Genomic DNA, 11785 nt, shown 5'->3' on the forward strand with positions numbered 1-11785 from the left:
TCACAAATCTCAACTCAACCCTGTTATTAGGTTCAACTTATAATTTAATGTAATCACACAAATTAAAGTTAGTTACATCAATGTCCATCTTGTTTTCTTGTTGCAGTTTTATCCTGGTTTGTTAATGAACTTCTCTAATGCTGTATGTTCTACTGCAGTTGCATCTCATGTGTGCAGTAATTTTGGTCATTCAGCTGATAGAGTTATTAGTGCATTAGCATTATTAATGCAGACAACTTCTTTCAGAACACTTTTTTCTTGCTGGAAGTAGCTACAGTTTGATTTCTCTTTTACCTTTCTTAACACAGCAAACAGCAGCAAGATTGGTTAAATTGCTGTTGCTGATTTATTTATTTTAAACAGGATAAAAAGTTGAAGTGAAATCTTTTGCTAGTTGTCAGATGATATTCCCCTTTGTTCACAAGCTCTCTATTCTGTACTGATCATATGACAGCTCCACTGACGGCAGGACTTCACTCCACTCTCCCAGAGATATTTTTAAGATCGACATCTGTACAAATGATGTGCTTAGGGGTTGAGTGGAAACTGGGGGGGGGGGGAGGAGGAAAGGAAAAGCAAAAATAAAAACCAGCTACAGTAATTTCAGACAACAACTCAGAACTACTCATCAGAAAGCCATGTTAGCATTTTTTTTAAATAACTATACAAAATTTCAGTTATAAGCATCCTAATAACTAGTAGATCTATTCTAATTTCTCCTAATTAGATGATGCTTGCTATTCAAATCAGGCCTCAGGATAATTATGTAACATTTTGGGAAAAATATGCAACCTAGTAACCCAGCACTGGAGGCCAAGATGGAAAAGATCTCTACAGCCACCATGTGCTTTCCTTTAGTGCTCAGGTAAGATGGAACAAAAGACAACCAAACACTGCAAAACATTAACATGCTGAAAGTAATGAATCTGGCTTCATTGAAACTGTCTGGCAATTTCCTGGCCTGGAAAGCCACAGTGAAGCTAACAATGGCCAGGAGACCCAGATAACCCAGGACACAATAAAACATAAAGACAGACCCTTCATTGCATTCCACTACAATTTCTTCAGCCAAAGAGTACATGTCAACATCTGGGAATGGAGGAGCTGTGCATAGCCATACAGCGCAAATACTCACTTGAATAATAGAGCAACTAAGAAGAATAACATTTGTGAGTTTTTTCCCCACCCATTTCCTCATTCTGGATCCTGGCTTGGTGGCCATGAAAGCCAGAACCACAGTGATTGTTTTGGCCAATATGCACGAAACAGCCACTGAGAAGATGATGCCAAAGGCAGTTTGTCGTAAATAGCAGGTCACTGTATGGGGTCGGCCAATGAACAGTACAGAACAGTAAAAACAGAGCAATATGGAGAAGAGCAGAGAGAACGTGAGGTCTCGATTGTTAGCTTTGACAATGGGAGTATTTTGGTTCTTAATGAAAATTCCTAGCACCAAAGTTGTGATTAGAGAAAAAGATACAGCTAAGAAAGTTAAAATAATCCCCAGTGGTTCTGAGAAAGAGAGGAAATTCAGAAGCTTAGGAAGACATTGATTTTGATCTTTGTTTGGAAATTGATCTTCTGGGCATTTGTAACAATCATCCATGTCTGGAAAACAAAATAACACACATTTTCATTTATGCCTTCTTTTTCTTCATACATGCATCATGCTATGCCCCATGATATGAATGGGTTCACTTCCAGTATTGGATGTATATTCCAAAAGCTACACCTAAAACAACAACAACAAAAACCAATCTTTTGTAATCACATTTGTTTGAATCATGAGATACTTCAAAATGAAGATGATAGATAAGGGGAAATCACTGACATGTCATTGCCATTGTATTGTTTATTCGTAGTATTTATAAACAATTCTTCACTCAAAGTCCTAGGGAGGAAAAATTATGCACAGTCCAAACCAAAAATTAAGCAGCAAAATTGAAACGGCAATTAATTCATTATGGCAGTGTGGATATATCTGTAAGAGCATGTACTGTACTCTGTGTTACCACCTTAGACTAGTATACCCATATATACAGGAGTTCTGGTCCAAGATCCACCAAGAACTTGTTAAAATTACAGAATAACCTCTTGCTTTATTGTTTTTGCTATCAATATTAAAAGGGGTAAATCATGATTTTAAATGTAAGGAATTAGTATCTTTTTTGTTGATTCTGTAATTCAGAGATGGAAATCCTTGGAAAATTTAGACTTATCTGCTTGGCAAAGAGTATAGACTTTTTCACCCTTGGAAAAACATTAAACATAAAATTTAGCTCCTGCAAGGCAAAGAAAAACTACAGGCCTTTTGTGCCATCTGATGGAGCTTTGTGTTATATGCATCTAATGACAACATACAAAGACACCTGCTGACAGCTCTTTCAGAAATATGGAAAGCATGAGGGGTTATAGAAAATGTATCCTATGTATTCATTTCCTATAAATAATCCTGGAAATCCTGTAGTGTGTGTGTGCGTACATTTTGTTGTTGTTGATATTAAAGCAATAAAAAAGAAAAGGAAAAAAAAGAAACAGCATAAAAGAAATTCAGAATTCAGTTACAAGTAAAACCACCAGCAACAACAGAAAGTTCAAATGGTTCCCAAAAGCCTGGGGAAAGACATGTACCTTAATCTGTTGACAAAACAACACCAATGTCATGGTAAGGCACATCCCAGAGGGGAGATCATCCAAAGGTGTGGGTGGGCCACCACAAAAGGAGGCCCTCGCTTTCTGTACTTGCTGTAGCTTGATATTGCCCCCCAGTGTCACTGATTTCTCATGAAATAACTTGTTTTAGCAGCTAAGATCATAAAGTAAGGCATGGCAGAAGGGATTAGAACAGTGCCTCACTCTGCATTTCCCCCCATAATCTATTCTGTCATTTTAGTAGTAGTAGTAGTAGTAGTAGTAGTAATAATAATAATAATAATAAATGCTGGTCTTCCAAGTCACTTTTGTCAGGTGCACAGGCCCAAGGATGGACATGCATCTTGGAAAGACAGGGGCAAGGAAGGGAGCAGTAATTCTGGGGGCAAGCAAGCTTGATCCTGTCTATTTGGTGGCACTGACAGAGAATATTGCCTGTGAGTGTAGCAGTTAGAGTAGCCAGTAGGTCTCCCCTGAATTGCAACTGATAATCAGAAGACAGGAAGCTAGCAGCTAATATGTAGGGGCAATACAGAATATTTTTGGCCACTGCGTTGGTTTCTCAGCCCTTCTCCTTGGCTAAGAACTTGCCATAATACTTGCCAGGTGGCCTGTGGCTACAAAAGGGGATGGTGACCAAAGGAGAATTGTATGCCACGTGCTTTGTTTAGAGAGAAGCAGATTTGAAAGACAAAAAAAATTTAGATAGGAGCATATCAGCGACAGAAATCCTAAAGCAAAGGAGAGACTTGGTTTATTGGTTGGTAGCAGTAGTAACTTCTTTTGGCATGAGACAATTGCTCTGCAGTGAATAGAAGTGGACAACACTTCTCACCAGCCCTTTATTATAATTTTTACACTCAGAATATTCTACTTTTATGCTCAGAATATTCCCTTTGCTAAAGTAACTGAACATTCGTGACAGAAACTGGCATAAAAACAGACCAAAGGGATCTGGATGAGCATCACGCTGTGTGCATGCACATCCAGCTGAAAAACTATATCCACATCAGTTCTTCCACACCCAGATTTCTTTTATTTGATCAGGTGAGCTACTTATGAACTATGTACAGGATAATGTTTGTAAAGCAATCTATCTTATCACATGTCTGGCTGAGTTTTACTGTTTTAATGCTGTAAACAAGAGTGAAACTGAGTCGGGCATCATAGGTCATTCTTCAGGTGCTGTGGCATGTGCCAGAACGGCATGTATAAAAAGTCTCATTTGGGATATTAACCTACATACCTTACAATTGTTTATTTCATTTCTTCATTGCATGTATATACGATTTCCCCCCAACAGTGAATTCAAAGTGATGTGCAAAGGGTCCCCAAGCAGTCTTCTATCCAGGCATCAACCAGACCTAATCTAGTTTAGCTACAAAAAGATGGCTGCACCAAGCACCCTCAGATTATACCTCATTATACATTTTTATTTATATTTATTTATATCCCACCCTTCCTCCTGAAGGAAACCATTACTTGAGCCCTATGTTTACTTGGGGTGGGTCTATGCTTTTATTCCCACTCCCATGTTGTTGTGTCTCCTTATTCAGTTCTTCAAACAACTGTGCAATGTCCATGGTTGTCTGAAAAGAAATCTCAGTGCACAAGCTTCTGGCTGTGTGTAGGGGATCTACATGATTCGGACACTTGCACAAGTTGATGCCCTGATCAGGTAGAGCCCCTACACTTCAGTAGGATCTTGCACATTTGGGTTTCTCTTTAAACCACCATGGGTAACACACATTCGAATTAGGAAGGAAACATTACACTCCCTCCAAAAAATGTAGTATCCTACATGAGGGTAATGACTGAATAGAGCTTATGTTGTCACTCTGTTTTGTAATATTGAACTAGTGCTACAGAAAAGCCAATGGAATCTATTCTACAGTCTACTGATAAAACTGAAGATTATAGTCTCCTACCCTTCCGGTCTGAAATCTTCCCCTCTGGACACAGAGTACAATCATAACAACAGAATGGTGCCCCCTCCTTCTTTTTCCTCCTGTAACCTGGGTGGCAGTTGTCATTACATACTGCTAGAGGCAACATCTAACCATATAAGAGAGAAGAAAAATGTCTGGTTGTGGTAGTTAACAACAAAGCACTCTCTATACTCAATGTGACACCAGATATTGTTACTGTGGAGAGGCCAATGCTGATAATATTTTAAAAGGTGGCATATAAATAGCTAGCTGCCTTGTACCAAGTCAGGAAATTGGTCCATCCAGCTCAGCATTGTCTCCACTGACTGACAACAGCTCTCCCAGGTTCAGGTAGGATCATAGAATCATAGAATAGTAGAGTTGGAAGGGGCCTATAAGGCCATCAAGTCCAACCCCCTGCTCAATGCAGGAATCCAAATCAAAGCATTCCCGACAGATGGCTGTCCAGCTGCCTCTTGAATGATTCCAGTGTCGGAGACCCCACTACCTCTTTAGGTAATTGGTTCCATTGTCATATGGCTTTAACAGTTAGGAAGTTTTTCCTGGTGAGAGGAGCCACTCTCAGCCCTACCTGAAGATTCTGGGGATTAAAACTGAGACCCTCTGCAGGCTTGACAAATGCTCTTCCACTGAGCTATGGCCTTTACCCATAAATTAGAGATGGAGGAGAAATTTGATACAATTTGCAATTAAAGCCAAATTCATTAAATTTATATATTAGAGTGAAGTGTGCATAAAAATGAAAATAACATAAAAATGCATTTCATTAGGATAAATTGCTTGCAAAAATGAGTACATCACTCAAAACGGCATGGAAAATGTGTTTAGTATGAAAAAAAAATCACACTAAAATGCTGAAGAATTTTTTAAAAAAAGATTCACAAATTGCTGTAGAACTGAATTTAAGATTGGAAAAATGAGAAACCAAGAGAGCCAAAACTGACAGAAATTTCCATTCGTACTATTAAAAAATATATGGAATCAGACATAAGTTCTTTTGGTGGTTTAACACCAGGCAAATGAACAAAGCTTCTGTAATATTTTAACTGAACTAAGAGTGGTTTTCAAATGCAAATATGTATCACTGAACACTACAGTCAGGATCATTCAGACCATGGTATTTCCGATCTCTATGTATGGATGTGAAAAAAGTGAAAAAAGTGGATAAGAGAAAAATCAACTCATTTGAAATGTGGTGTTGGAGGAGAGCTTTGCACATACCATGGACTGTAAAAAAGACAAATAACTAAACCAGAACTATCGCTAGAAGCTAAAATGATGAAACTGAGGTTATCATACTTTGGACACATCATGAGACGACATGATTCACCAGAAAAGACAATAATGCTAGGAAAAACAGAAGGGAGTAGAAAAAGAGGAAGGCCAAACAAGGGATGGATTGATTCTATAAAGGAAGTCATAGACCTGAATTTACAAGATCTGAACAGGGTGGCTCATGACAGATGCTCTTGGAGGTCACTGATTCATAGGGTCGCCATAAGTAGTAATCGACTTGAAGGCACATAACATCAACAAAATGTTTCAAAAATGACAAAACATAGGACAGCCAAATTTGAGAAGCCTTTTTGGAAAGAAAAAAGATTGCTGACCCCACGGAATATATTTTTTTCCCTTCTTCTCTACAGTCCCTGGTCTGCAAATAACATTACATAATCATGTATTGCCATTTTGAGGGATGCTTTGAAAGCATTTGGCAGGAACCACACTTCCAAGCATTTCAGAAAGATGTTTACCTCTAAGGGAGATAAACAAAAATAAATAAGAGAATGGTTATAAAGCCATCAGAACATCTCACATTACTGTACTATCCCCCAAGTACTATTCCCCTGCAGACTGTGCAGGTACAGAAAACATAAATGAAATCTTAATCAAACTTGCTTTGAATTGAAAAATATTAACATCTGTTGATCAAAATCAGGGCATGCTATAGATCTGAGAGTTACAAACATACTAGGTGAACTATATAAACCAGCTAATGTTGAGTTTGGGCAGCATCACCAATTAGAATGTGTGAAGTGTAGGTCAGGGGAGGAAAATGCAACCGTTGTGCTTCTCCCTGCAAATGCATCAACTGCAGTTATTTATTTTCTGGTCCTGGTCCTGAATGCTGCCCTTACTTTTGCATGTTTAGGGATGTCCTAGGACTATTTTTTTTAAAATAAAATAAAATAAGAAACACACATTTTAAAAAGTGGGCAATACTGGCCACTTTAATTTGGAAGATAAAGCAGTTGTGAACTGGGCCCCCATACAACTTACTGTTGAAAATGGCCACCACCACCTATCATTTGTGATTGAAGATGACAAGTGTGCAGCACCTTCAGGAGCAAAGAGCAATGGGGGGTCGGTGATATTTTCATCATGACATTGGCAAAGTAATGTATCGTGTATGCAAAAGGTGTCAGATGGAATAGATTGATTTTGTTGTCAGGTATGTGCACTTTTGCAGCCTGATCAGTGTTTGTTTACTCTGAAGTAAGTCACACTAAGTTCAAGACAACTTACTCCTATAAGGATTGCATCTTTAATTTGCATACAGCTTGATATTCTTCAAGAAAATATATATTTAAAAAAACCAGTACTGATATATCAAACTATTTTTTCTTGCCCTGAGCTCTGCACAACAATATGCCCAGCAGGATGTACAGGACGACTGAAGTTGGAACAAGATTCCAATTAGCCTTATATCTTTGAACATATATTTGATTCCCACCTGATCAAACATACTGTGCCATGTGATGCTCTCCTCATTCATGCTGAACTTCTGGCCTGGTGAAGCCTGAGGTTCCAGCCTTCCTACTTTCACTCGTAAGAAGGATTGATTTGGGAAAGTAACCCAGTTTATTATATCAAATCCAGCTGCTAATTCACCATTCTCGTCAAAAGACACTGTGTCACCAGCAGTGTTGTTAAATGAGATACTCCTCAGGAAAGGGTTAAGCTAGACAGAATTAGACAAAGACATATTTTCCAAAATGATGAAAAGGTCAGCATCACTTAAATAAATAAATGAGTGCAACAATCCAACATCATTCGTCATATTATTTATTTCTGTTTCTGTTGACTAAATGCAGCAACTCCCATGCTAACTTGTAGAAATATTATGCATTACATTATATATAGGTCTGGGTTTCTTGGTGTTTTTGCTGAAATAAGTGTCATCATATGTAAGATTAACTGTTGTAAGAAAGTCATTATGGACATGAAACATTACCTGCCAAGGTTTTAAATGTGGAGGATCCATTCTACCTGTGTTGAATATTCCTCTGAATTTCAGCTTGGATGTATTCATCTTATGCAACACATGTGCTATTGCTTGGACCGCATTGTAGATGCTATAGCTTTGGCCAGTCATGCTCATTTCAAAAAGAGCCCCAGGGAGGCTTTCAACCTTCTCTTGCCCAGTGCAAGTACCATTAGTGTGCTTGTCCACATTGGAATCAGAAAATGAGCAGTTGAATGCCTCTTCCCAGAAGATCCTGAGAAAATCATCTCCTTTTTGTGAGTTCCTATGGAGGACCAGAAGGAATTCCCTAAACCCCAGCACTTCATTTGAATGGATTGCAAATGACAAGGCACCATGGAAGACATGGTTATTAAAAGCTCGATGCAATGTCTCTGATGAGAACTCCCACTGGGCTGTCATAATCCACACTTTACCTATAGAAGTCTCTCTAACATCTTCTACTAATCCATAGAAATATATCATCCACATCAAACATGTCATAGTCTGAAATTCAGCATTTACAATTAGTATTTTGACTTTTGACATGGTTAGCGAAACAGCCTTGGACAGGATGAATTTGAATGAACTCAAATTATCTATAGCTTGAGATATGTCAGGTGTTTTTTCACTGAGGGCTGTACAGATCCCATGCTGTGCAAGCTTTGGTATCAAGGTCTGCATAAACTTGTTGCCATTATCATCATCTGCTGCAAGGATCCCAATCCATGTCCATTTGAAATGCATAAGTAGATGGACAATCCCTGCATATTGGTATGCCTCATTGGGGACCATCCGATAAAAGGAAGGGAGCTGAGTTTTAACATTCATCACTGGAGCAAATACACAATTAGCGATCTAAGAGGTGAAAAGGTTAACTTATATTAAATTCTAACAATCCATCTGAAATACAGTATCTGCCTTTTTTTTTGATATAAAATGGACAAGAAAATGTATGGGTCTGAAATAAGTAAATCTGATTTTGAAATAGGTTTGTGTACAAATGATGAAAATACAATTGCGAAAATGTATAAACTCTTACTGAAAATGGATATGGAAGAAGAACAAGTAAAAGAGTGTATGGTTAAGTGGGCAAAAAATTTTGGTTATAACATACAAATGGATCAATGGGAAAATATGTGGAAAAAAGGCTTGAGATTTACATTATGCTATAATCTTAAAGAAAATTTCTATAAAATGATGTACCGTTGGTACATGACTCCAGAAAAGTTGTCAAAAATGTATAGTAATGTTTCTAATGTTTGTTGGAAATGTAAACAACAAGAAGGATCATTTTATCATATGTGGTGGCTGTGTAAAAAGGCAAAATCATTTTGGGCACAGATAGGTAGGATGATGCAAAAAATTCTAAAGATAAATATTCAGTCAAAACCAGAATTTTTTTTATTGGGTTTTATGGATAAACAAATAGAAAAGAAATATGGAAGAATAATATTATATATGATTACGGCAGCAAGATTATTATATGCACAAAAGTGGAAAATGGAATCAACACCAACAACGGAAGAATGGCTATTGAAATTAATGGACTTAGTAGAGATGGATAAATTGACATGTCTACTTAGAGAAAAATCGACAGACACATTTCTTAAGGAATGGAAGCCTCTCTTAGACTTTTTGTTGAAAGATAAAAATGAAATGATGATAATGGGATTTGACGATTAACTAAGATAGCCTATGGAGAAAAGTGATCCTGTATGTATATATTAAGGGACAGGTTTGATGTATATTATATACTTATAGCTGATCTGCGACAAATCGGAAGTCAACTATTTTATTTTTATTTTTTTGTTGTATTGTTATGTTTTTTGACTTTGTTTTGTTTGTCTTGAAAAATTTGAATAAAAATTATTTTAAAAAATGAAATACAGTATCTGCTAAGATGAAACATAGAGAGAGAGAGAGAGAGAGAGAGAGAGGGAGGGAGGGAGAGAGAGAGAGAGAGAGAGAGGGAGGGAGAGAGAGAGAGAGAGAGAGAGAGAGAGAGAGAGAGAGTTTTAAAAGCATATATATTTATGTATAGGTATAAATGGAAGGAATTTAAACACTATAAAGTGTATCTTTTGGGAGCACTAGAGGATGAACCACACAGTCCTTTTTTTAAATGTAAATAACTTATTTTTTGTTGTTGGTGGTCACAACAAGCAGTGAATTCCTTCTTCTGTCTCTTTGTCAAGTGCCATATAATCTCACATTTCTTGGGCCAGTGTGACATGAACCCCCCCCCCACTCCATATGCCCTTCCTTGTGTCTCCTCCTATCCTGCTGATCACATAGCAGGCAGAAGAACAAACCTGTAATGTAATATAAACCATTATCCTTTAAGACTTTCCTCAAGATTTGCAATGTTGGGGGGAAAGTCAGTGGTTTATCTCTATGTATTTTATTCCTTATGTTAACTAAAAGCTTGGCTTAAACATCCTGACCAGAATATGTTATACAGCAAACAACTTGATTGCATACGCATGAGAATCACTCCAGCATCATTCTGGAGCAGCTCATCATCAAAACATGGATGTTACTTCCATTTTTTAAAAAATGTGTTGCTGAGCTCAGGATAAAATGCACATTGTAAGGGAAAATAGCAAAACTATATTCCACAGTCAAAATATTTTCTTGAAAACTGAGCAAGGCATGTCAATTACATCCCATCCTCTCTAGTTCCAAAAAGTCCTAACCATGTCTGTCCATATGTAAGCCTCATTGAGTTCAATGTGGTTTATTCCCAAGTAAATTGGGTTAGAATAGCAGCCTAAGTACTGAGGCTATAGAAATTGGAAACAGCTTCCTGGCCCATAGATCCCCTGTACCTGTGGAATCTTATAGATGCCTAAGATAGTAGCCATGTGAAGTGAGGTTTCAGAGTTAAGTCCCCCAATAACAGCTATCAGATTCTTTTGTTTGTCACATTTGAAATTGGGGGTAATCTTTTCCCTCATGGAGAGAAGTTTCAGTGTGTTCTGTTGGGTCATTTTTGCATTTAAGAAGCTGTCATAGATTTGGAACCCGAAGCTCACATTTGGTAGGATCTTGGGATTCTCATTGATCTCCTTCACAGTAAATACCAAAGAGAGAACATGCTGGTAGTTCTTCGGCGTTGCACTAAGGCAGAGGTACACAATGGTGTAAGATATCCAGTCCTTTATGAATATAGTTTATTTTTGACACCATAGCATTGTTTATATAATCAAGTCTGCAAATATTATCAAGATTGAAGTTTACATACCTTCAAACCCATAGAAAACACAAGAGGCGAAAACAGATAAAGCATTTTAGTATCATACATTTTTTCCCCTAGCATAAGAGTACATATGTTTGCTTAATGATTGGATTATCCTCCCTTTAACTTTATTTAGCAGACTCTCTTAACTTTATTTAGCAGAAAGAGGAGGGGGTCAGCAGGGGCATGGCCTTGAATAGCCTCTCCTGCTCCTCCCCCTGCGGTGGCGCTTTTGGCGCCAAAGAGGCAGGAAGTGGCTTCATGCCTTTCTTCCTGCCCCTCACGCAAAAGGGCTTCCGCCCGGACCCTTTTTGGTGCTGGGTGGAGAGGAGCGGCATTAGCAGAAAAGAAATGTATATAATGTATAAGAAATGGATTCAGTCATAGTCTCCTGCCAGTTTTTAAAATAAAATTCATGAACTGATTCAGCCAAATGAAATTCATACTGATTTCAGTAGAATATTATGGGCAAAATGATACATGTTCCTCAAATTCCTCCATTGTGTGCTGCTGCATGTGGGACCTGGCCAACTCCTTCTCTTATTTCCTGCCTGTCTGCAGCAGCATCTGCTAAGCAGGGGAAGAGCAAAATGAGGTAAGTATCTAGAATGTCACATAGAATTTTTATAAGCCTAAGAAGCATTTTTAAAAATCCTTGAAAAACACTTTTTTAAAGAAATAGTATGCAGGCTTTATTCT

The 11785-nt window shown here is 37.8% G+C and overlaps 1 protein-coding gene across 1 annotated transcript; it reads right to left on the bottom strand.

Annotated features, from left to right (window-relative positions):
- Positions 1 to 709: 709 nt before the first annotated feature.
- LOC133367602 (vomeronasal type-2 receptor 26-like) lies at positions 710 to 11152 on the bottom strand. The gene is made up of 5 exons (XM_061591698.1): positions 11093 to 11152; positions 10677 to 11006; positions 7336 to 7563; positions 4581 to 4707; positions 710 to 1608 (listed from the first exon to the last, which is right to left on the bottom strand). Exons 1-5 carry the CDS (start codon positions 11150 to 11152, stop codon positions 710 to 712), a joined length of 1644 nt encoding a protein of 547 aa, XP_061447682.1.
- Between the last annotated feature and the right edge of the window lie 633 nt (positions 11153 to 11785).

The sequence above is a fragment of the Rhineura floridana genome, chromosome 11 (assembly GCF_030035675.1).
Source record: "Rhineura floridana isolate rRhiFlo1 chromosome 11, rRhiFlo1.hap2, whole genome shotgun sequence".
Classification (NCBI taxonomy): Eukaryota; Metazoa; Chordata; class Lepidosauria; order Squamata; family Rhineuridae; genus Rhineura; species Rhineura floridana.

Bases quoted from the DNA above. Each gene is read 5' to 3' on its own strand.
- LOC133367602 (XM_061591698.1), bottom strand. From the start codon at position 11,152: ATGTATGATACTAAAATGCTTTATCTGTTTTCGCCTCTTGTGTTTTCT. The intron at 4,708-7,335 runs GTGGGAATCAAA...TTATATGGTTAG, and splicing joins GGCACAGTATGTTTGATCAG to ATGTTGCCTCTAGCAGTATG. The intron at 1,609-4,580 runs GTAGGAGACTAT...TTTGTTTTCCAG, and splicing joins GAAGATTTCAGACCGGAAGG to ACATGGATGATTGTTACAAA.